Source organism: Rhipicephalus microplus, chromosome 2, assembly GCF_043290135.1.
Source record: "Rhipicephalus microplus isolate Deutch F79 chromosome 2, USDA_Rmic, whole genome shotgun sequence".
NCBI lineage: Eukaryota > Metazoa > Arthropoda > Arachnida > Ixodida > Ixodidae > Rhipicephalus > Rhipicephalus microplus.
Window position 1 is genome coordinate 271,454,859 of NC_134701.1, and position 24,389 is coordinate 271,479,247.

At 46.3% G+C, this 24,389-nt stretch overlaps 1 protein-coding gene across 1 annotated transcript in view; it reads left to right on the forward strand.

The window, feature by feature from the left end:
* The window catches only part of LOC119169330 (uncharacterized), a 48,631-nt gene extending 25,207 nt beyond the window's left edge, over positions 1–23,424 (forward strand). The window contains exons 5-11 of the mRNA XM_075884783.1: positions 992–1,051; positions 4,885–4,968; positions 12,549–12,696; positions 19,241–19,416; positions 20,273–20,460; positions 22,893–23,125; positions 23,316–23,424. Of these exons, the coding sequence (XP_075740898.1) occupies positions 992–1,051; positions 4,885–4,968; positions 12,549–12,696; positions 19,241–19,416; positions 20,273–20,460; positions 22,893–22,911 (675 nt within the window). The 3' untranslated portion in view covers positions 22,912–23,125; positions 23,316–23,424. The remainder of the gene's footprint in view (positions 1–991; positions 1,052–4,884; positions 4,969–12,548; positions 12,697–19,240; positions 19,417–20,272; positions 20,461–22,892; positions 23,126–23,315) is intronic.
* The last annotated feature ends 965 nt before the right edge of the window (positions 23,425–24,389 follow it).

A 24,389-nucleotide genomic window follows, 5' to 3' on the forward strand; every position in this document is an offset into this window, starting at 1 on the left:
GGGTCCCATTTCCCAGAATGAGATAGCGGGTTCAATTTTCGTCCATGGTAGCCGCATTTGAAGATAATCCGAAATGCGCATGCACTGAATTTTAAACTGAATAAAACCCTACTTTCGGGGTAAGTTGGTACAAATGGAACATAGAGAGCCTTAAATATTCCTTCAGAATGCTGCCTTGAAAAACGTGGCAAGCGCTTCAACAAACCCACGAGATCGCGTTGAGTTTATTAAAAGTTAGGCTTTGAGCTGGAATCGAACTCAGGTATTCCGTGGACAGTGAAGCACTCTACCGCAGAGCGACGCCAGTGTTTGAAATCGCTTCGGAAAAAGACCCATTGCAGTTCCCACCCCGTGCAAGTGTTCATGTTAACGGACGTAATAATACGCAGAAGAAGCGCGGAATCGCGGTAAGTGTCACACCTTGTGAATTGCATAACTAGTGGTTGGTTTAAAAGTGCCAGGCCTTTACGAAATGCCTAGCTATAAATCATCATTATCATCACATGAAATATCAATTAAGTGGGCAGCTACTTGAGCTCTCAAGCTTTCAAGAAGATGATTATAACTACACAACCATGATGGCTTTCGCCTTCTAATCGTTTGCGATTTTTACGCAGCAGAAATCAATCTGGCGTCTTACACTACTGTGTATATTGAGAATACTTGCTATAAAGACAAGGCATTGTCTATTTTCATAACCTTTTCTTTTCATGTCAACGTTTTTTTTCATTGTGTATTCTGATCTACATACAATTACCTAGTGGTTGTTAAGAGCAAGGACAGTACATTTAATGAACCTTTATCCAAATGTTTTCAGTTTTTAAATTTCTGAGCGTCGTCATAGCCCTAATTACAAAGAACGAGCTCATCTGATAACGAAAACTGATTAAAGTTTACCCTGACGCCTGCATAACGCCTCCGAGGTACACAGTTAAAGGGCTGGTGGCTTCGTTCAAGTTTTCGCTAATCACCCGTTTCTTATTTGTTTCAGCGTGTTAATCCGTTCGTGATTGCCATGTACGTCGTCGACTACACGCTGTGTTCCATCAATGTAAGGACTGATTTGTTTTTACTCTTTTAATCATGAGAAGGCCAGTGGGAAATTGCTTTCCGTATTGTGCGCAAAAAAAAAAAAAAGGTTTCTGAGCTCACAGATCAAACATATCATCCGAGCGCTAATGCAGCTCTTATAAAGACAAAAAAAAAGAAAGAAAGACGGAACAAAAGAATCAGATGTAAAGAAAAAAAGTGTTGGAATGCTGAGTAGCAAGGGGAAAGAAGTGTACGTGCAAGGGGAAAAGCTACTGAGACAGCGAGTGGGGCGCTGTGTCCAAAGCTTCACTCCCTGGCACCGGCCACCCTTAGGACATATTTCAGGGAAGAGTCCCGAACACCCATGTCGTGTTTCTTGTGTTCACACAGACTGCTCATACGTTATTTCTCCTGCCCCTGTCTTCTCCATTTAATATTGCCACTCTGCTTCTTTCCAAGTATAAGGTAGTCAACCTAGCACGTTCTTGGTTAACCTCCATCTATTTCTCTTTTGTTTATCTCTCTTTATCTCTCTCTCCTAGTTGTGTCCTCGCCATGTTGCACCTTGAAAAACGGTTGTGCCACCGTTTTTCAAGGTGGACGCCATGTTGCACCTTGATTTTCGTTGTGCCACGGCAAAAGACTCGACCACATTAGCCTGCTTCTCCTCCCCCCACTTCCTTTAATCGGTTCAAGGACGTCCCCTCTCCCATCTGCATTTGAAAGAAATTGCTGCATCTGGCTATGCCAATATTTTCAAGCGCTATTTCTTTATTTATAAGTTACACGATATGCTGTAAAAAGCACAACGATTATCTCAAGTTGCCCGTAATGTATTTGAAAGAAAGTCAGATTTTTCTTGTGTGAAAACATACCTGATACAGCGGGTCCGTTGTATCAGAACACCACGCCGATAGTCCCCGGGGTAGTTTTTAGATTTGACTTATAGATCTTTATAGTGTCTTCGTAGTGTTTCTGTGAACTTTTTTTCTAACCTCTTTTCGAAGTCTTCTTCGAAAAGAGGTTAGAAAACCAGATTTCGCCAATAACAAAAAGTTCCGGCGTCGGAATCTTTTATGGTCTATTTCTTCCACTTGTTGTGTTTTCACTTACTTAGTTTACAAGTTTGTTTATGATCTTGAGTCCGGAGGAAAAAACGGTAAGCGACGACGTTAGGAGTGGAAAAATGATATGAAAGCCCAGCGCTCTATAAGTGATATTCTTACGATGTTCTATACAGGATCCTTTCTTTTCATTCAATTATACCCCATAAAGCGTTCAGCATTTGATTTCTGAGGATAATGCAAATTTCATTCAAGAAATAAAAAAATAAAATAAAAAGGCTTTTGAATTCTTGAATGTAGCTCATAACTGTGTTTATCCGTATCCTTGATTGATTGATATGTGGGGTTTAACGTCCCAAACCACCATATGATTATGAGAGACGCCGTAGTGGAGGGCTCCGGAAATTTTGACCACCTGGGGTTCCTTAACGTGCACCTAAATCTGAGCAAACGGGCCTACAACATTTCCGCCTCCATCGGAAATGCAGCCACCGCAGCCAGGATTCGAACCCGCGACCTGCGGGTCAGCAGCCGAGTACCTTAGCCACTAGACCACCGCGGCGGGGCTATCCGTATCCTTAATTCACAAGTTTGGTACGGATACGCATGAATTGTCCACGCCATACTTCAAGTCCACGAGTTTTTGAAGAAATTCACCGTTTTCAGAAGTGAAACACGGGATAGCGTTATGGTGGGAATCAGCTGTTGTAATATGTCGAATATACGCTCTTTTTATTTATTCATGTTTGTTGGTTCATTTTCAACGCCGTGAAGCATAGCGAAATGAAAGTTGCGTTTTCATAAATGCATGGAAACGGGTTGAGTTCTATAACAACGTCGTCTTCGACAGAACTCTCTCATACGTCTTGTGCTGACTGGAAGGTTTTACATCTTCACTGTTGTCTTGTTCAAAATACGCCTAAATGTTCTATTACTTTTCTTCGTTTTTGTTCCAGGCACCGCCATCTTATTATCGATATATTTTCACACTGTTCGTTGTTTTAAAAGCATTTTTTTCTCCACTATCACCACTAGTACTCACATTTGCGTAAAATATAAATTTTTATTAAAAACGTGACTCATGAAAAGGTGGTTAGGGTGTGAATTTGTGTTTTCTATTTGAGCTTATGCCGAGATAGCCACTTATATTGCTGGCGTAGAACGTTTTCAGCGCAATAACGGCGACCAGCTAATTACTACAGCGACTAAGAGAAGTCAAATAAGAAAACCCTAAAACCTTTTGGCGATAATTTCCTGGCCATGAAACCAATTTAAAAATTGCGAAGCACGGGTGAAGTTGATGTACGTCTATTCAATATTGAGCCATGTAGGGATATCTCGATTGAGCGAAATTTACTGTGCCATCGCTGGGTATAATATTTCAGCAGCGAAACGGGTACGAGAGGCTGTAGTTAATTAAAATTTGGCCCAGGGACGTGACCCAATCTAATTATAGCTTAGCGCATCTGTATTCATAAAACAACATGCCTGATCGCCAAAGTTAATTATTTTCAGGCGCGGGATGAGAAATTAAATTGCCGATTTGAACGCCAAAGCTAACCTGACATTCATTATTTTGCCTACATAAAAAGTACGCCGATGATAACAGAGTTAAGCAAACAGAAAAATTAGAAAATAACTGCATAGGCTGTGCTTGATAATAGGCTGTCATCGCTATACAAACTCGGCACTTTGAAGATCGATGCAAGTCGATGAAGAAGATGATGCTGGGGGTCAGCAGATTTTCACTCCACCTTGATTTATGTCTAACGTATGAATATTTCTTTCGGTTTCATGTAGCTCTTGTGCAAAGTTTTTTCATAAGGCTTACTGTAGAATGAGAATATGATGCCGCGTCTGCTGTCTGTCCGACGTTTCTAAAGCTGGGTAGGCTTTGTATAGAATGCGCAATCCTCAGGGTTTGAATCTTTATAGAAGAGGAGGATAAATATGTTTATAACAAATATTTAGGAACAGCACCACACCACCACGGTAAGAGAAAAACGCGGAAACATGATAACAAACTTGCCAACTCAGTGAACTTGAACCAAAGTTTAGGGTTCGAGGCATCTCTGGGGACTCAATTTTAAAGACATTTCTGAAAACGACTTTTGAAGAAGAGACCAGTGCAAATTACTGGACGCGCATTACGCTGCAGTATTTCTAAAGAATGCTGAAAGTGAAACCACAATGTGCTGTCCACCATATTTTCTCAAGCTTTTTTTTTTCTTTACGCCAAATTTTCCGTAGGCCTATTATGGTGCAACAGGCGTGCTGTTCTGATTCAACTCTTAACTCCTAACAGGCTCATAATAGTCCTAAGGCCTGGATATGTCGTTGTTGCAATTGTCATGTCACGTCATATTCCTTCTTCATTATCGTAGTTATTGCACAAGTACACCCAACTCAATGTCAGAGTTTGTTCTATATTAGCTAATAAGCTAAGTAAAACATATTGAACAATCTTCTTAACGTTTCTTCACGTACAGGATGTGCCACACGCACAGGACGAAGGTCCCGTTCTGCGTTTACTTGTTGAAAAGCTAATATGAGCCGATAGGGGAACGCGTCACTTCTGTACAGTTTAATTTCAAAAAGCTTTGAATATAGCTTTGTCGTCGTGTCAAACACCTTCCTTTGGTGAATGCAAACCAGACGTATGAATGCAATACCAGCTAGGATTTCGAATTAGTGCTGCTTTCTTCACGTGTGCGAGTTGACTACCGAATATGAAATTGTTGCTGAATTATTCGACGATATGGTGCAGATTTGTTTTTGCCTTTTACAGATATACGCCATACTATGCGTGCTTTCCCAATACCAGGAATACGCCGTGGGGCGAAGGGCGATGGGACAAAAGAACCGCGCTGCTGTAAGTTTTACCGAATGCCTCGCGGTATTGTTCCCGCACTTGAAAAAAATGGCGCCATCTGCGGTGAACAGCATGCATTAAGACGCGCGTGGAAGGCGGCCGAAATATGTCTAGGTGTGCCTATTCACAACTCAGTCTGCTTTTGGTTTCGCGTTGTTTCTCGGAGAACACCGCAAATCGTACGCGGCGGCAGCTCAGCACTGCTCTAACCTTTTGAGATGCTGACACAGCGCACGGTGTATTATCATGTTCACTTCATTTCTAGAGAACTCTTCGTCAGTACATTTATGGTCACGTTTTCCAACACTAACGCTTTATCGTTGAACAAATCTTGCGCAGTACAATCGAGTTTTCTAATTGTACCGAGAGTGCTTCTACAAGTATTTTTAAAGACTGCTGATATTCTTAAACGGATTACAAGATCATAGAAACCTGGCTACATGCACGCGTTGCAGCGCGTCAGCGCGTTGCGTGTAGACTCGGGGCCGCACCCTTTCCTCATGAAGAGAGGGGATGGTCGGCTACACATTGTTGCGCGGCCCCTATCTCCAGAGGGAGTGCGAAAGACACCGAGTGTATTAGCAACGCGTTGTGGCGCGTACTATCAGCGTCAAATGAAACCCGAACAGCGGCAAGCCCTTGCGATAGTATAGTGCGCGCCGTCCACTTATCACTACGAACAGGCATGCATTTATGCGCAAAGCTGCTGAACAGGATGCGCGCGCCTGTCAATGGTGATAACTTGCTCGAGAAGTACTTTGGTTCGGGCTACTTGGTTCACAGTGCTCACATAGAAAGTGCAGCGCAAAACGCAGAAAAAAGAAGGACAGTAGAGACAGAGCGCTGACTAACAACTGAAATTTTATTGCCATCACCTGTGCATATATATGTGCCTAAACTGTGATTGAGAGGAGATTTAGAAGCAAGAAAAGAAGGCTGGCTTTATCCAGCGATAAAAACTGCAAATGATAAAATCTTTAAAGGAGCTCGCGCAAGCGTGACGAGTGAAATGCATCAGGTCAAGATAAAGCAAATGACACGGAAAATCAAAGAAAGACTCTAAGGTAACTAATTTCAGCGTCAGACAAGAATATGGAAGACCTGCTCACGCACTTGTCACCTGCTTCATGAATGAAGAAAGCCTCGACAATCTCGCGCTCTATCTTATCCCTCCCCATCTTAAAAAACCGAGTACTACGAAAGTCGGGAGAGCAGCCACAATGCCTGCAATGGTCAGCCAGAAAAATCACTGGTCGTATTGCGTACATTATAGTCATGCTCCTTCGCCCTTTCACTAAAACACCTGCCAGTTTGACAGCGCTCTGTCTCTACTGTCCTTTTTCTGAGTTTTCGCGCTGCCCTTTCTATGTGATAAATTGACGGCGCGCACTACACCATCGAAAAGGCTTGCCGCTGTTCAGGTTTCATTTGACGCTGATAGTACATATCATATGGTCATGCCTTAAGGCCTGAACACACGTTTGCGCTGCTGTGCGTCAGCTCTCTCAAAGTATATATATATATTTATATATATATATATATATATATATATATATATATATATATATATATATATATATATATATATATATATATATATATTGTCACGGGGTCGTGACGTGGCCGAAGACAGGAGACTTCGTGTTGGGATTTAACTGTTTATTTGGGCGAGCCTGTGCCCAGTAAACGGAAAGTCTAATTACAGCAGCAGTCTCGCACAGATAGAAGTCTCGGACTAATAGCGGCGAACGGAGTGTCGGCCTTCGATCGAAAACTGACAAGCGACGAAGCGCGTCAGCATTTATACTCTTGCCGTCGATTGTTCTAGCGTTATCACTGGCGGTGGCGTAGGTTCCAGAATAATCTGTACAGTTCGCAGAGTAGGCGTGATCTTATCAAAATAATCTACTACAGTTCGGGACCTTCTCGAAAACTGCTGACGCGGTTTGCGCTGAGAATCGTGTGGTGTTTTGGGACGATAACAAAAACTTGTGAAATGGAACGTGGCATTGCCCCCTCTGAAAAAAGGCATCGTCCCGATGCTTTAACTAAACATGAAGGTACAATAATAATGCAAGAAAGTACAATGAATAAATTACAATACAACAATAATACTCATTTAACGTTAACGTTAATACACATTTAACGTTAACGCGCATGAAACGGCTTGAGGAGCGCGACATGGACGACTTCAGGTCGCGATCGGCGTCGTTGAGAGTTCGTGATGCCGTCGGGGACAACCTCGTAATCAAGTGCGGCGAGACGTCGAACCACCCTGTACGGTCCGAAGTACCGTCGCAGAAGCTTTTCACTTAGTCCACGTCGGCGTATCGGCGTCCACACCCAAACACGTTCACCGGACTGGTATTCCACGAAGCGTCGTCGAAGGTTGTAACGGTGGCTGTCGGTCGTTTGTTGATTCTTGATACGGAGACGTGCAAGTTGTCGGGCTTCTTCGGCGCGTTGAAGGTACTCGCTCACATCGAGGTTTTCGTCGTCGGTGACGTTGGGTAACATGGCATCGAGCGTTGCCGGGCTCCTTCCGTAGAACAATTTCTATGGAGATATCTGCGTCGTCTCCTGCACCACCATGTTGTATGCGAAGGTCACATACCGAAGAACGGCGTCCAACGTCTTGTGTTCTACATCGACGTACATTGACAGCATGTCGGCGATCGTCTTGTTAAGCCACTCCGTGAGGCTGTTGGTCTGTGGGTGGTACGCTGTCGTCCGGCGGTGGTTTGTTTGGCTGTATGCCAAGATCGCTTGAGTTAAGTTGGCAGTGTATGCCGTTCCTCTGTTGGTGATAAGGACCTCCGGGGCGCCGTGACGTAGGACGATATTTTCGTCGAAGAACTTAGCTACCTCGGATGCACTGCCTTTTGGAAGGGCTTTTGTCTCGGCGTAGCGGGTGAGGTAGTCGGTAGCTACCACGATCCACTTGTTTCCGAAAGGCGACGTCGGGAACAGCCCCAGTAGGTCCACACCAATCTGCTGGAAAGGTCGGCAAGGTAGATCAATTGGCTGCAGAAGTTCCGCTGGCCTTGTCGGCGGTGTCTTGCGTCGCTGACAGTCCCGGCATGTCCTCACATAACGAGTGACGTCGGTGGTAAGACGTGGGCAGTAGTACCTTTCTTGTATCCTCGCGAGTGTGCGAGAAACACCAAGGTGCCCTGCTGTCGGATTGTCGTGCAGGGCCTGCAGGAGTTCTGGTCGCAGAGCTGAAGGCACCACAAGGAGGTACTTAGGTCGAAGCGGTGAAAAGTTTTTCTTTTGTAGAAGACCGTTTTGTAGAAAGAACGATGCAAGTGCGCGCTTGAATACCTTCGGGACTTCGGCAGTCCTGCCTTCGAGGATATTCTATTAAGGCCTTAAGTTCCGGGTCGGCCCGCTGTCGTTCAGCGAAGTCGTCTGTAGCTATCGTTCCCAAGAAGTAGTCGTCATCCGGATCGTCGGGTAGCGGTTGGTCGACAGGCGCACGAGAGAGACAGTCGGCGTCGGAGTGTTTTTTGCCGGGCTTGTAAATGACAGTAATGTAATATTCTTGAAGTCTCAGGCTCCATCGTGCGAGGCGACCTGAAGGGTCCTTCGAGGTGGCTAGCCAACACAAGGCGTTGTGGTCGGTCACAACTTTGAAGGGCCTGCCGTAGAGGTAGGGGCGAAATTTCGACGTAGCCCAGATGATGGCAAAGCACTCCTTTTCTGTTGTGGAATAATTTGCTTCTGCTTTGGATAGCGATCGGCCGGCGTAACTAATAACACTTTCAAGTCCGTCAGCCCTCTGCACAAGAACGGCGCCAAGACCTACGCTGCTTGCGTCAGTATGTATTTATGTCTCGGCGAATTCGTCGAAATGGGCAAGTAACCGAGGCGTCTGGAGGCGATGTTTAAGCTCCTGAAAAACGTGTTCCTGTGGCGTTTCCCACTTGAACTCCACGTCGGCCTTGGTAAGGTTAGTGAGAGGATCGGTGATGCGGGCGAAGTTTTTCACGAACCGCCTATAATAGGCGCACAGGCCCAGAAATCGGCATACGGCTTTCTTCTCAGTGGGCGAGGGGAAGTCAGCGATGACGGCTGTTTTCCGTGGATCGGGACAAACTCCAGACTTGCTGATAACGTGCCCCAGAAACAAGAGCTCCTCATACGCAAATCTGCACTTTTCTGGCTTCAGTGTGAGTCCGGACGTCTTGATGGCTTGAAGTACAGCTTCAAGGCGCCGAAGATGCTCGTCGAAACTCGAGGAAAACACGACGACGTCGTCCAAGTGAACAAGGAAAGTCTGCCACTTCAATCCTGCCATTACTGTATCCATAATGCGTTGAAAAGTTGCAGGCGCTGAGCGAAGGCCGAAGGGCATCACCTTAAACTCGAAGAGGCCGTCCGGTGTTATAAGCGCCGTCTTCTCTCGGTCTCTTTCGTCGACTTCGATTTGCCAATAGCCAGTCTTAAGGTCCATTGACGAAAAGTACTTGGCGTTATGGAGCCGATCAAGTGCGTCGTACATTCGTGGGAAAGGATACACGTCGTTTCTTGTGATTTTGTTCAGGCGGCGATAATCGACGCAGAAACGTAGGGCCCCATCCTTTTTCTTCACTAACACCAAGGGGGACGCCCATGGACTCTTGGACGGTTGGATAATGTCATCCCGCAGCATTTCATCAACTTGTCTCTTCATGGCCTCACGTTCTCGCGTCGAAACCCTGTACGGACTCTGACGGAGTGGTCTGGCATTTTCATCGGCTATGATGCGATGTTTCGTGATTGGGGTCTGCCGAATTTTCGATGACGACAAAAAGCAATCTTCGTATTGCAGGAGCCGGGCCTTGAGCTGTTCTTGCTTATCGTTCAGAAGTTTGGGATTGACGTCGAAAGCTATGGGAGGGGCTTGGTTCCTCTGAGCAGGTTCCGCAGAATCGGCGAGGGCGAAAGCACTGGTGGCTTCGACAATTTCTTCGATGTATGCGACCGTTGTTCCTTTGTTCACTTGTTTGTACTCATTGCTGAAATTCGTGAGCATAATCATTGCTTTGCCTCCCCACAGCTCTGTGATTCCTCTTGCGACGCAAATATTTCGGGTGACCAACAGATGGTGACTGCCTTCAACGACGCCTTCCAAGTCAGGTGATTTAGGAGCGCCTACTGAAATAATGACGCTTGAGCGAGGCGGAATGGTGACTTGTTCTTCCAGCACATTCAAGGCATGGTGTCCTGACGGCGTGCGCGGTGGTAGTGCTTCTTCTGTGGATAACGTTATCGACTTTGTTTTGAGGTTGATGACAGCACCATGGAGGCATAAGAAGTCCATGCCAAGGATGACATCTCTCGAGCAACGCTGTAGGACTACGAAGCCTGTAGGATAAATACAGCCGTTAATGGTGACTCTCGCTGTGCAGATTCCTGCAGGCGTTACGAGATGACCTCCGGCTGTGCGGATTTCAGGGCCTTTCCAAGCTGTCCTAACTTTCTTTAACTTCGCGGCGAACGACCCATTGATGACAGAATAGTCGGCTCCAGTATCGACGAGAGCGGTCACACTGTGGCCGTCGATAAGAACGTCGAGGTCGCTAGTTCGCCGTCTCACATTACAGTTAGGGCGTGGCGTCGGGTCACGGCTGCGTCGGCTTGTTCCGCTGCTTCCATGTTGCGTCGTCAGGCCACCTTCGGTAAGTGAGCTTTCGCCGTCAGGGCTTTGCCTGGTTGGCGTTGTGTTCGGAAAGCTCCGTCGCGGCGTCGTCGTCATCGGAGGATCTTCGGTAGTTCGTCGCACAGCAACCGCACCTCCACCGGTTGCTGCCCTTAGTTTCCCGGATACGGGCTAAGAGACCGGCCCCGCGTTGTGCCAGAGTACTGCCGGTGGTGCGGTGACGTGCGGCGGCTGGGCGACGGCGAACGCGAAGGGCTTCGTGGTGTCCACCGAGTTCCTGTCAGGTAGTCGGCGATGTCACGTGGTCGTTCTCCTGGCTGTGGACGCGGTGCATTGACGGCGAAGCCATGCAGTCCCATCTGTCAGTACTGGCAACGGCGGTATGTGTGTCCGGCCTCGCCGCAGTGGTAGCAGAGCGGGCGATGGTCAGGGGTGCGCCAGACGCCAGTCTTCCTCGGTGCACTGCGCTGGGCCGCTGGCGAACGGTATGACGTCGGTGGGGGTGGTGGCGGCGGTGACGTCTGTCGACGGAAGTGCGATGGGGCGGCGTTTTGGCGTGGACGGGGAGGAGCGCTGTGGTGCAGTGCAGCGGCGTAGCTCATAGCTTGTGGCTCGGGCAGCGGTGCGTGGAGAATTTGAAGCGATTGCTGAACTTCTTCTCGCACAATGTCGGCGATTGAATCCACTTGAGGCTGCGCCGAAGGCAACAGCTTGCGCAGCTCTTCCCGCACGATCGCTCGGATCGTTTCACGCAGGTCTCCGGAATTACTGGCTTGAGCAGCAGCGCAGTCTGCAGTCAGGCGACGATTATATTGTCTGGTGCGCATGTCCAGGGTCTTTTCGATAGTGGTCGCTTCGGCTACAAATTCTTGGACGATTTTCATTGGGTTTCTCATCAGTCCCGCGAAGAGCTCCTGTTTGACCTCTCGCATGAGGAAACAAACTTTTTTCTCCTCAGGCATGTCTGGGTCAGCGTGACGGAATAGTCAGGTACTGGGATCGGTACCCAGCACCTGCACCAGATGTCACAGGTTCATGACGTGGCCGAAGACAGGAGACTTCGTGTTGGGATTTAACTGTTTATTAGGGCGAACCTGTGCCCGGTAAACGGAAAGTCCAATTACAGCAGCAGTCTCGCACAGATAGCAGTCTCGGACTGATACAAAGAGAAGTTTATAGAGAACTTCATACTCAAAAGAACTTTTTACATCATTTTATACATACAGTTCTCGTTTAGACACCCCTCTTGTGCACGCGGCGAACGGAGCGTCGGCCTTCGATCAAAAGCTGACAAGCGGCGAAGCGTGTCGGCATTTATACTTTTGCCGTCGAATGTTCTAGCGTTATCGCTGGCGGCGCGGTTTGCGCTGAGAATCGTGTGGTGTTTTGGGGCGATAACAAAAACTTGGGAAATGGAATGTGGCATTATATTGTAGCGGAAGCTGCTAAGCACCACCGCATGCGGTGGTGCTTAGCAGCTTCCGCTACACTATATATATATATATATATATATATATATATATATATATATATATATATATATATATATATATATATATATATATATATATATATATATATATATATACACACACCAACTTGCGGGCACGTCATCGGAAAACTTGAGTCGTTTTCGCGTTTTGCCATGAATCAATGCAACGAGCCAATGTGAGTGCGTGACCCGCACTGCAGCGAATGAAAACCACTGTACGTTTATTCAAACTGTATTCATAAATGCCAGAAATGCATCGTCCTAGAGATAGATAGATAGATAGATAGATAGATAGATAGATAGATAGATAGATAGATAGATAGATAGATAGATAGATAGATAGATAGATAGATAGATAGCCTCCGCGCTGCTCCTTATCCGTATTTTTATTCATTATGTGTCTAATTCGTTCGTCTGTTGGCCATTGCACATCGATTCCCGCAGCTCCCGGTGCTCTCAGGTTACAGCAGTCGCGGGGAACGCTCGAAGATAAGCAGCGTGGCTACTTGGCCAGGTCGCATGCAACCCCAGTCGAAGCACGTAAGCCAGACTTCGACCAGCATGGTGACCCAATCAACCGTGCCCAATGGCGGTGAGTTTCCACATGTAAAAAGTGTTATTAAAACGAAATCAATTCTTAAAACTGAAAAAAAAATTATTAGAACACAGTGAGTTGCGGCACATTCATGTCTTCAAGTATATGCTTCAGTCTATAAGAAAGCTTCTCTAAACCTCCTCTGAAAATACAAAGGAGCGCGTTATTCTATCGTGTTATTGCATTTTTGGACGTACCTGAATGGCGAGAAAACAGTGACGCACGCACACGAGCGTTCGTTTGTTTTATGTGCGAGAGACTTTAGGGGTTCGTCTTTCCGGCATCTGTTGTCGTCACGGTGTGCCGTGTCGTCAGGGTCTACCATAAAAACGAGTCTGTGCCACGAAAATTGAATACACCCCACTACTCGCCACCGGTACAGTCAGAATGAAGAAGACAACAAATAGCCCTACGACGTTGGTGGAGCTTAAACACTTTCCCCTACAAGCCGTAGAGGCCTCAAACCAGGAATGTAGAGGTTAAGAAGATAAGGAAGCACCCCTTGTGGGAAGCTGCATTCCGCAGAGCTTCCTGACGACGTTAGTGGAACGGAAGCACCTTTTCCTATACGTGCCCCGTTTCAGGCTTGATTTGATTGATTGATATGTGGCGTTTAACGTCCCGAAACCACCATATGATTATGAGAGGAACCGTAGTGGAGGGCTCCGGAGATTTCGACCATCTGGGGTTCTTTAACATGTACCCAAATCTGAGTACGCGAGCCTACAACATTTCCACCTCCATCGGAAATGAAGCGACCGCAGCCAGGATTTGTTCCCGCGACCTGCGGGTCAGCAGCCGAGTACCTTAGCCGCTAGGGCACCGCGGCGGGGCCTGTTTCAGGCTTGGCACCAATACTGGCCCATAAAAGAAGTCTCTCACAAATCACCGTATGCTTCGCCTCTCGCGGGTTTCACGTCAGTGAGGCTGAGTGCTTTAATCGTCCCGCTTTCTCTGTGTGCCTTCCGGCATCCTTGTTTTTCGAGCGTGTCCAAAAAAAAAGGCAGATCCCACGTACAGTGTAAATTGATTATATGTGAAGCACGAATGAGAAATGTTGATATGTCACTTTAAAGTCAGCATAATGGTACGAGGTGGATGTATATGTTGCCGTACATGACTTCCGTGTCATGATTACCATGTTTATGTGTCGTTTACCTTCGTCATCTATTCACGTCACATGATACCAAATTTAGTATATGTGGAGCTAGCGAAACGGCCGCGAGCAAGCTATGAGCGTGGTATGTTGTCACGTTCTTACATGACACGCGTGTCAGGATTATCATGCTTGCACCAGTCATAGATTGAGTCATCCATTGACGCCACGTAACACAAAATTAGGTATATGTAGAGGTGGAAAAACGGCTGCGAGCGCATCACGAAGGGCGGAATATACTCCAACGTAGCGTTGACGCGCGAGCACTCTGGGCACAGCGACGCAACGTTAGAAAAACGTAATCACTCTATAGTCTGACGCCAGGTGCGACAAGCGTCCGTGCGCGCGGCCCGACAGCAACCGGCGCAAAACGCGACATGCTGCATTTCGCGCCGATGTGTTACCCAGACAACGCTGCGTCACCCTCTTTTCGTGACGGAGGGACACCGGACGCACTGAAACGCGCATGCGTCAAAGCAACGCAGCGTGACGCACGCCTGCGAATATATGGAAGGACCGGTGCCTCGCGTGTCAACACCGGCGTGACGCGATGAAATGAACGCCGGCAAGCACGCGCACCACGTCACGTCGAAATGTATTGGCTTTTTGACTGTGGCATGTAGTCATGTTCTCACTAGACACGGATCTCATGTTTATCATGTTTGCACCAGTCACATACCTTCGCCATCCATTCACGTACTGTAATACCGCTTGGTATATGTGACGCTAGCGTAACGGCCGTGAGCGCATCATGAGCGTGGCATGTAGTCATGTCGTTACATGACACGCATGTCGTGATTTTCATGTTAGGGTTTGTTGCTTTTGTTCGCCATGCAATAATGTCATACCATACTAGTTTTGTAACATGCCATGTGAACGAAGCCATCGCAAGAGCTGCAGGACCATGAAATGTAAATCATAATATTCATGACATACATGTCATGATTTTCATGTAATGACTAGTCAAATATGTTCCTCATACAGTTATGTTATGCCATACCAAGTTTGGTCTCGATACCATATATAACGGCCAGGGGAGCTAAAATTCGTAGGCGGCTAGATAGATAGATACGCTCAAAGTTGCCGTAGTTCGCTAAGAAATGCTTCACATATAATGCAGCATGCTTCTCCAACTAGCCCAAGAAACAGCCCTCCTCTGCACATATTCTCCTTCGTTTTGGCCCGATTCGTAACGTCAGCAGTCCGTTCAGATGACGTCACGAATAAGTGAGTTCTTGATTGGTCCATACACTAGGAAGATTAGTTGCGAATTGTCACCTACCCTGCTTTGCCATGCAGCCACACGCCTTGTCTCGCATGATCATCGTGGGCGATGAACAAATTTCACTTCGTTTTGTGTTTTTCCAATGACGAAAACCGACATAACAGTGTGAATGGCATCTTGCGCAAGAAAAAAAATGAACGAAAAGGAAGAGAGCACACAGAGGCCCAGTCTGTGCTCTTACTTCTTGGCTGTTTTTTTTTTGTGTGTGTGCAAAATGTCATCCAAATTGATATACCAACTCACGCAACGCTTGCTTCTTCTAAACGACATAACAGCGTTTAGCCGAAAAATGTGAAAATCCTGAGATGTTCCACGCTAGGCGTTCTACCATGGCGGACACTTGTCGGCCACAAGTGGCTACGGTGCTCGGCCGCTGCCCTTGCGGTGGTCGCGTTTCCATGGAGGCAAAATAGTAGGGCCCCGTGTAGTGTGTGATGTCAGCGCACGTTAAATAATAACAGATGGTCAGAACTTCCGGAGCCCTCCACTGTGGTGTACCTAGTGATAACATCATGGTTTTGGGACGTAAAACCTTAGCTAATACAGCGAAAGCTTCATATGGCTAGGAGAAACGTAAAACTGCTTTTCAGTGGTGTCTTGAGCGGCCTCCATTGGTTGCCTGATCAGTTACGTCATTCTCAGCGTACTACTTGACCATGCGCGCCATTGGTTACGCTGTGAGGGACGTCGTCCATCTCGTCACAGCCATGGCACCGATCTCGTCTGCACCGGTTTCTCCTGAAACCTTGCACATGGCTATGACACGGACAACTCTGGAAGACAGTGAAAACGTGAGAGAGCTTGCATTCACTGGGCCGACGGTGCAGCCCTGGCAAAAAAAAAAAAGACCCGGTGGGTCGAGTGCCGGCAGCCTTTCCAGCCGCGATAAATGGCGAACGGGAATGCAAGCGGCGGTGTCGGGCGCATCCTGGAAACCACGCCTCCGAGTTAGCTCGCGATGTCAAACGCTTGAAACAACGCCGCGCCGAGCAATGAATGCGGGGTTCTAGAAGAAGAGAAAAATGCACTAATTTATGTCTGCCTATAGCCGACAAGGCGCTCTGCCTGCGCCGAACAAGTGGCGTTGGAGTGCCAACGTTGGAGTGACAACACGTTTGATGTGGCAAACACCCGCTTTCAGCAGGGGTTTCTCCAGCGGCACTTTGGATTGATCTGTGGTGCTTGTGACCGTCAGTGGTTCGAGAACAACCACCGTGATTAACGCATTGCGAAACGCATTTAACTGTTCATTACGCTCCTTCATGACCACGAGGCGCGACGTGCCTCACGAGGCAAAGTGTGTGGCATGTGAAGTAAAGGCTGTGGTAAACCCAAGCCAAACGTGTGTCTATGGCCTCATTGAGAAGCACGAACATGTAACCAATAATTGTGAAAGGCTTCATTTCCACGTCGGCTTGAACCAACTGCTGAACACCGGGGCCCCATGTTTCATCTTTCACTGGTTAATCACTCGTACGGAGTGCTTGGTTGGCGGTGAATTTCTTTATTATTTATCACGTGTTATAAGAAATTTACGAAGAAGAGACAGTGCCAGTAAGAGCCTATAGTGAAGGTGACAAAGAAACCAGTATCTCGTCTTTTTACTCAAAGAGGTTTAGGGGCACTTTAAAGGTGGTGAAGAGAATTCAGAGGAGTACGCATAGGCACTCGGATTGATAAGTTTCTTGATCCTGTTGTCCCCTTGCTTAATAATTCGAATTGACATGATTTTAGCATATATGGTAAGGAAAATATACCGGATAAACTACATAATTTGCAGTAGAGTACTGAGTTGCGGTAACACGTTCTTCGAAGTTCGACATTAGCATTCTTGCTTTAGGTGCATCTTTTGTTATTTCTTGCACTTATCTTCTTTTTAAGAGTCACTGAAACGCTTATTTGCAGACTTGCATAAACGAAGAGCTGGGCGCTTGCCCTTTGTTTCACTAGTTTTATGTGTTTGCAAAACATTACAAGCTATTTTGATGTTGAAACAAAACACTCGCTTTGTGTTCCTTTCGATGTTTCACAACCACGCCCGAGCTTCTACTCTAAAGTACTTGCGCATCTAAAGACATTCGCGGCTACAGCCATGCAGCAACATAAAACTCCCCTAGACTCTGTTTCACCGTGTTCTTGGGTCTTGTTGTTCTTTTTTATAGCAAAAACACTATATATATATCTATATATATATATATATATATATATATATATATATATATATATATATATATATATATATATATATATATATATATATATATATAAATATATATATATATATATATATATATATATATATATATATATATATATATATATATATATATATATATATATATATATATATATATATATATATATATATATATATATAAAGAAGAGAAGGGCGAAGTGAACTCGGAGATGAACTTTCATTGTTAAAGGGGGGCCTTGGCAACCGTGAAACCACATGAAATTCTACAAGGCATATTCTCTACAGACGTCGTCTGAAAAACGAGCTCGAACTTTAAAAAGTGGCAATCTAGCTGGAGAGCTCAGGCCGCATGGTTATCGTTTGCTTGCTCCATCGACTATCTCTATGTACGACTAGCGTTAGCAACGGTTTTTGTTTTGTTTCGCAGGCGGCATGTTACGAAAGCTTGCATTTCACGTCTCAGCTACGGATCTGGTCTCCAAGCGGGTGGTATTACCGGCCATACGCAGGACCGTCCTTTCGTTTCGCCTTTTGTAGCATGTTCATGGCGACGATTGCGCCTTGTGACAATTCGTATGCGGGGAGCGTTCACTTAAACTGATCAATAGTTTCATTCAGGTCACCCATGCTTCGACGTTCGTGCTGTTTGCACTTTCGTCGCTACCTACTCGTGCGTTTCCACGTCTCGTGCTGCGTCAAATTGACGACGGCCTTTTTCAAGTTTTTTTTTGTGTGAAAGACCCTAAAAATACCTCTTGGTGCGGTACAGCCTCCAGAGATGGTGCCAGAATCTCGGTAATACGGGAACATCCCCGACAAGCAAGTTCTTTGGAAGCAAGGAGAGTCCAGGCAAAAACTTCGAGAGGCTGCCTCCTCCCGCTTAAATTCCCATGCACGTCGCAGACGTCACTCCTGACATTATAAAAAGTAGTACGTGATCTTATGCGGTGGTTATTTGTTGATTGAGGGAAAAATTATTAATATATAAATTTCGTAAGCAAGTGACGCTGTAAGAGAAGTCTAAACAAATAAAGTAAACACGCCTCCTTCTCCTATACTGCCTTTCTACGAGTATACACACAGAGTAACAACTTAACAGGCAATAAAAATACGTTTTGCAGGCGAATTGATGAAACCCTTTTACTAGGGCTAGCACAGTGTAAGCTTTGCAGTCAGAACTTCAACAAAAGTTTGAAGGAGGCAAATATCCCTGAGGTCTGCGGAATTAGATATAGGTGCATGTTAAGGAAACCCGGGAAACTCAGGTAGTTGAAATCACCGAAGCCATCTACTGTGGCGTCTCTCATAACCATATTGCGGTTTCGGCATGCTAAACTACAACAATTATTATTATGAAGTTAACGAAACAGCGACTGACGAGCACGCGGCTTGTTAGCTTCGGTCGCAGTGCACACTTCGTAATCATCGACTGGTGGGTGGTTTAAACTAGACGAGGTCAGAGGAAGAAAGTATCATCGCACTTAACCTGTGTTACCTGTGTGAGCTTGTGAGCAAGTAACCAATTTCGCAAACAGTCACATCTCTTGAGAGGGGAACGCTTCCTGGCGCAAGTCCCGTCAGTCGCAGTTCCAAGTCAAACATGTTCACTATACTATTAAGTAACCTTTCCGGCTTCTCTCTGAAAGAATAACAAAATACGGGTAAGGCGGTAACAAATAGCGCTAGACATAGGGTGGTACTAGATCGAATGACGGGCTGCTGGTAGTACGACAGACATCAGCGTCCTGTCCTTCTACCAGCGTTCCGTGTCTAGCAATCTTTGTTCTCGCCTTAATGACGTAACCAACCAACCAACCCAGTTAGCTGCAATCTGGCGGTCCATGATACGGGTAATAAATGAAATGTCCTCACGCGTTGGCCGTGCAACCTCCTGCTTACGCAGACACAGCGGCTGGCATGGGAAGCAAGCTGTCCCCGCATCGTGGCCTCCTGGAAGCTACGAGTGCATTCGCAGCTGGTCCCGAAGAGTTATCGAGCGGGCTTCACATCTCCACCGCTGAAACGTCACTGCAGCCGTCAGGCGACGACTCGGACGTTCAAGAGAACTCCTGCGTGTTGGTAAGAACCAATGTCCCGACTTAAAACTCTGCATGAGGAGGTACGGTACCTAGGGAATCTTTTGAGAAGCGCGCTATAATTAGGGTCGTCAATCGCTACCTTATACTATAGCAGAAGTAAGAATGATAATGCTACTACTACTACTACTACTACTACTACTACTACTACTACTACTACTACTATAGTATAATAGTGCTGTTGCTACTACTACTACTACTACTGCTGCTGCTACTACTATACTAGTGCTGTTGCTGCTACTACTACTACTACTACTACCACTACTACTTGTGGAGGCTCTAAATGATATTTCGTTGCATTCCATATTATGAAACCACAGCTGGTACTTTTTTAGTTGGGATAAGGGTAATCACACTCTTGAGTATATATTCATGCCCCGCCGCGATGGTCTAGTGGCTAAGGTGACCCGCAAGTCGCGGGATCGAATCCCGGCTGCGGCGGCTGCATTTCCGATGGAGGCGGAAATGTTGTAGGCCCGTGTGCTCAGATTTGGGCACACGTTTAAAACCCCAGGTGGTCGAAATTTCCGAAGTCCTCCACTACGGCGTCCCTCATAATCATATGGTGGTTTTGGGACGTTAAGCCCCACATATCATGAGTATATATTCATTTATAATGTGCGATACTTAACTTCGATAACGTAATAAACACCATTAGTACTGCTATAACATTTACGAGTATGAGAGCAAGCTCCGTTACCGGCAGCTATGCTACAAATACTGGCACTATGCGAAGACTGTAAGCTACATGTCAAGACTGCTTATAAGTACGGACCTGTGCTCATACACTTGACGACGCCCTTAGTAAGGGCCCTTGCCATTTCTTTTTTTTTTTACAGGACGTAAGCAAGTCAGAAGACGGGAACACGCAGAACAGGACGCTCGTTGCAGACGCAAGAAGTGCGCGAGGGACCATGGCCAACCACGAAGCGTACCGCGCATTGGTTGTCCCCGTGCCCGAAACGCGGCCTCTCCTGGAAGTCACCTGCGCCGCTTACACCGGAGGAAGGGAGGATGGTCAGGAGGAGTAAGCGATTCTGTTTGGCTTTAAGAAAATTCCTGCTGATATGCTGAGATGACTACTGAAGTCTCTAACCCTTTGAGCGCGGCAAATAATAATAGAATATCACAAATGTTTGATCAGAGTCGCATGTCGGTGGATACAAGATGCTAGAGATCCATGTGCTTAAATTTAGGTACACGATTTGGAGCTTCCCTTGGACGAAGTTTTCTGAGCCCTTAATTTCGGGGGTGCTTTTACAGTGCAATCACAGACTCACCACATAGAAAGAGTGTCTGTGTTTAGGCGCTGTAAAAGTACCTCTATATGATTATGAACCAACTAGGTCCGAAAGAAGTGTTACTGAAGTTCATTACGGAGTCTTTCTTAATCGTGTGGGCAGGTGGAAGAGTTGGCTGCAAACTGGCTGCTTTGCTCACCGTACCTTCGCGGTGCACTTATAGCATCTTATCTGTGTGTTTTTTTGCTTACCTTTGGTTTCCGGTAACATTTTTTTTCGCTGCAGAAGTTATGAAAATGATGTAGCCGAGGTAATGAAGATCTCAGCCTTTCCACAGCAAGAAAGTTAGAATAGAATAGAACAGATACGTGCCACATTATCGAAAGCATTCAGCGCACCAAAACCACAGCCGGGGACCTCTCCTAACAGCTTATTTGCTATCTCTGCAGAGATAGCAAATATTTCGGGGCCGTTGATACCGCCACTGAGAGCAATGAACACTTTGGCGAGATCATGCATCGTGTTGCTCGAGACAGACTAGAGACGTCGAGCATCGGGAAGAGAAATTTTCAGAGACTCACGTGTGCTATAGCTGCCGCGACGAGGCGATCGAATGGCTCAGCTCTTCGCACTGGCTTATGTTTGCAAAGACGCACAACACTGCCCATTGTATGCCTCGGCTGATGGGCACAATAGCTCACGTAGAAAAGTAAAGTAAAGCAGATACACACAGGGGGGACGACGGCCTCACTTTCCGATCCGAGGAAAAGCGCGGGCGGCGTATATTCGGTATCGCGGGTTTACGACACTGGGGTCTGTGTGACGTCAAGTGATCTCGAATCCGTTGTTCCTCCATTATCTTGCCTTGTTTGCCAGCTCCTCTGTGTAGCTAAAGCCCACTTTTACTCGTGCATACCCCTCTCCTGCCTATGTGTAAACACGATTACGAAATTGGTGGCTCGATCTTCTTCCAAGATCGTATTTCGAGCAAAGCATTAGAAGCTTATCGCACCTATCCTTTCCAGCTGTACACGCTTCAGATCTTCGCTTGTCTTGTGCGAGTTCAATAGAAAGGCACTCAAAAGACGTATAAATTGGCAAATTACATGTTTAGAAATCTGTAGAATGTTGCCCTTGCCATGCATGAACGCTTAGCGAGCAAGTGATGAAGCGAAATCGAAATATCAGTCACAGCACCCACTCTTCAGGGGCGAAGCTTCTTAGTGTGTGGGTCTGTCCTTTCTCCGTGGTTGTCGTACGTAGCCACCGGTGGCACATACTCGCTCTAGAGCGGGTATGTGCCACAGGGGATGCGAGTTTGGAGATGCCGGTACTTGGAGTGTTCACTAGATGGACACACGGAGGGACGGACAGACAGACTAGAAGATGTACGGACAGATGCATGGACGCGCGGACGTACGGACGGATGAATGCACGAACGGACTGACAGACGGATGAATGGACTCATGGACGGACACATGGACGAACGCATGGACGGACGCATGGACGGACGCGCGGATGCTCACGCGGACGGACGAAAGCAAGAACGAATGTATGGACGGAAAAGCGGACGGACTGACGGGCGCTCGCCCCACTCATCATAATTCACTCCGTGGATATTCTGTGATTTTTTTTGTTCCCCATACTACTCACCTCGTTCTTTTGTTGGGCTATACTAAAACATCAGGAGGAAACGAGAGGACTGAACACATATTGTTTTGTTCTGATGTTTCAGTGCAGCGCAGCGAAATGGTGGTGTCATGTCACCTAGTCTCAGTGAAATACTTATTGAATGGAATCCGCTAAACCTTTTCAAGGGAAAACAATCAAAGTAGTAGAATAGAATGTATGTGTGATAGACTGCTTCACCACTGAACATTTAGTTTAGTTTTTCACTGTACAGATTTTTAAACTATGAATGAATGAATGAATGAATGAATGAATGAATGAATGAATGAATGAATGAATGAATCATCTGTCTTCGCAAGTGGCTACCAACGTTCTAGTTTAGTTATTTTTGAAACTTTTTTTTGCTGTCACAGGGCCAACTAGTACAATAAAGATATTTTATACTAATAAATGAAGAATGAATGAATGAACGAATGATTGAACAAATGAATGAATGAATGAATGAATGAATGAAAGAGTGGAATGATTCTGTGGGCGGGAACGAAACCAGTGCAACGTCAATCTCCTCGCTTTGTGCTTGTTTGTGCAGTCACGTGCAGTCGAGGTGAACGACATCGCCGGGGCTCCAAGCAGCAGCTGAGATGGGCCGAGCCCAGCCATCTTTGCCCGTATAGAGACGTCCGTGCATTCTAGGAGTTTCATATCGTCGCACTGGTCGGCATCAAAACTCTGTATACCAATGCCACGCTGCACTGCGTTTACTACCGACAAAGCTGCGCCACGCCACAAGAACTTGGGACGCCGTACCTGGCCACCTTCATGGTACGTTAGTTTTTATCTCATTTTAGAGTTTCTGTTACCGTAGAAGTAAAACTTGATAAAAGCCGCGATCGATGATAAAAGTCGCGATCGTTCTACTTCAAATACTAATCTTCCATATGTTTGTCTCTACGTAAACAAGCATTTTATATTTCTGTCTTTCTTTTCCTTCCGTTTTTCTTTTCTCGGACAGGTATTTATCGTTCGGACGACGTGGGTCAAGGCTGGCCAAGTTCAACGTGGCTACCACCCGTGTGATTGCCTGAAAGACAATGATTAAATATGGTGTTTAGTTTTTGCTATTGAGGTCGGGTTCTTTCTCGTGCATGGCTGTTCGCCTCAGCGAAGACGAAAACATAGTGGTGGAGCATAAAGGCTTCTAGTTTTAGCGAGCTATATAGATTGAATCACTTCACGGTTAAATCAACTTTATTTTCAGTACCATATTCTCTCTATCACTTCCTTTTCACAGACACCATAATCAGATTTAACAGAAATAAGCGTGTTTTCGAAAATGAAGTCCCTTCTTGTGTAATATGTTTTTGCTGCTTTGTTATAATGATGTTGGCCTCACAGCCGATATTCCTGAAATTTTGTTGGGTAACCACGTTTTTATTGTGCTAGGATGCACTAGATACCCTACGGACACAGTCCGCAGTAGTACATTTTCTTCATTGCCCGCGAAGATGTGCAACCAACCAGCCCCTATTGCTGCTCTTACCGAAATTTCCAAGGGTTCAAGTCCAATGTGGCTTGTCGGTGTAGACTGACACATAACGGCAATTATTACGCGACAGCGCTTACGCGCAGTTCGTAGATTGTATTCAGGAAAAGCGATTGCATGCGGCGCGAGATTTCAAAGCGACGTGGGCATTGTTACGCATCTTGAAATCGACGGTCCCTGAGTGATCGATCGCAGGCGTAATGAACAGCCGCACGTGTTCACAATAATAGAACGCCCCTCATCCTTTCTCCTTCCACTCTTCCTTTTGGTTTCACAACACCCTCACTCCTGCATTTCGAATGGAGAACAACACGCACATCTGGCTTAAGTCCCGGGCGTTCCTTCGTCTTCTATCCTTGTTCATCCGAATCGACATGAAGCCTGTTTCCGGCAACCGGCATTGGGCAGGTGAGCAAAAGAAATCACAAGGCAGAGGCCGTTTTTTATTGCTACTGTATTACACGAACGCACACAACGTGGCCGACTGATCTGCGAAAGGTTGAGTTCACTCCTACGGGTTCGCACTTATGTCAATTCACCGTC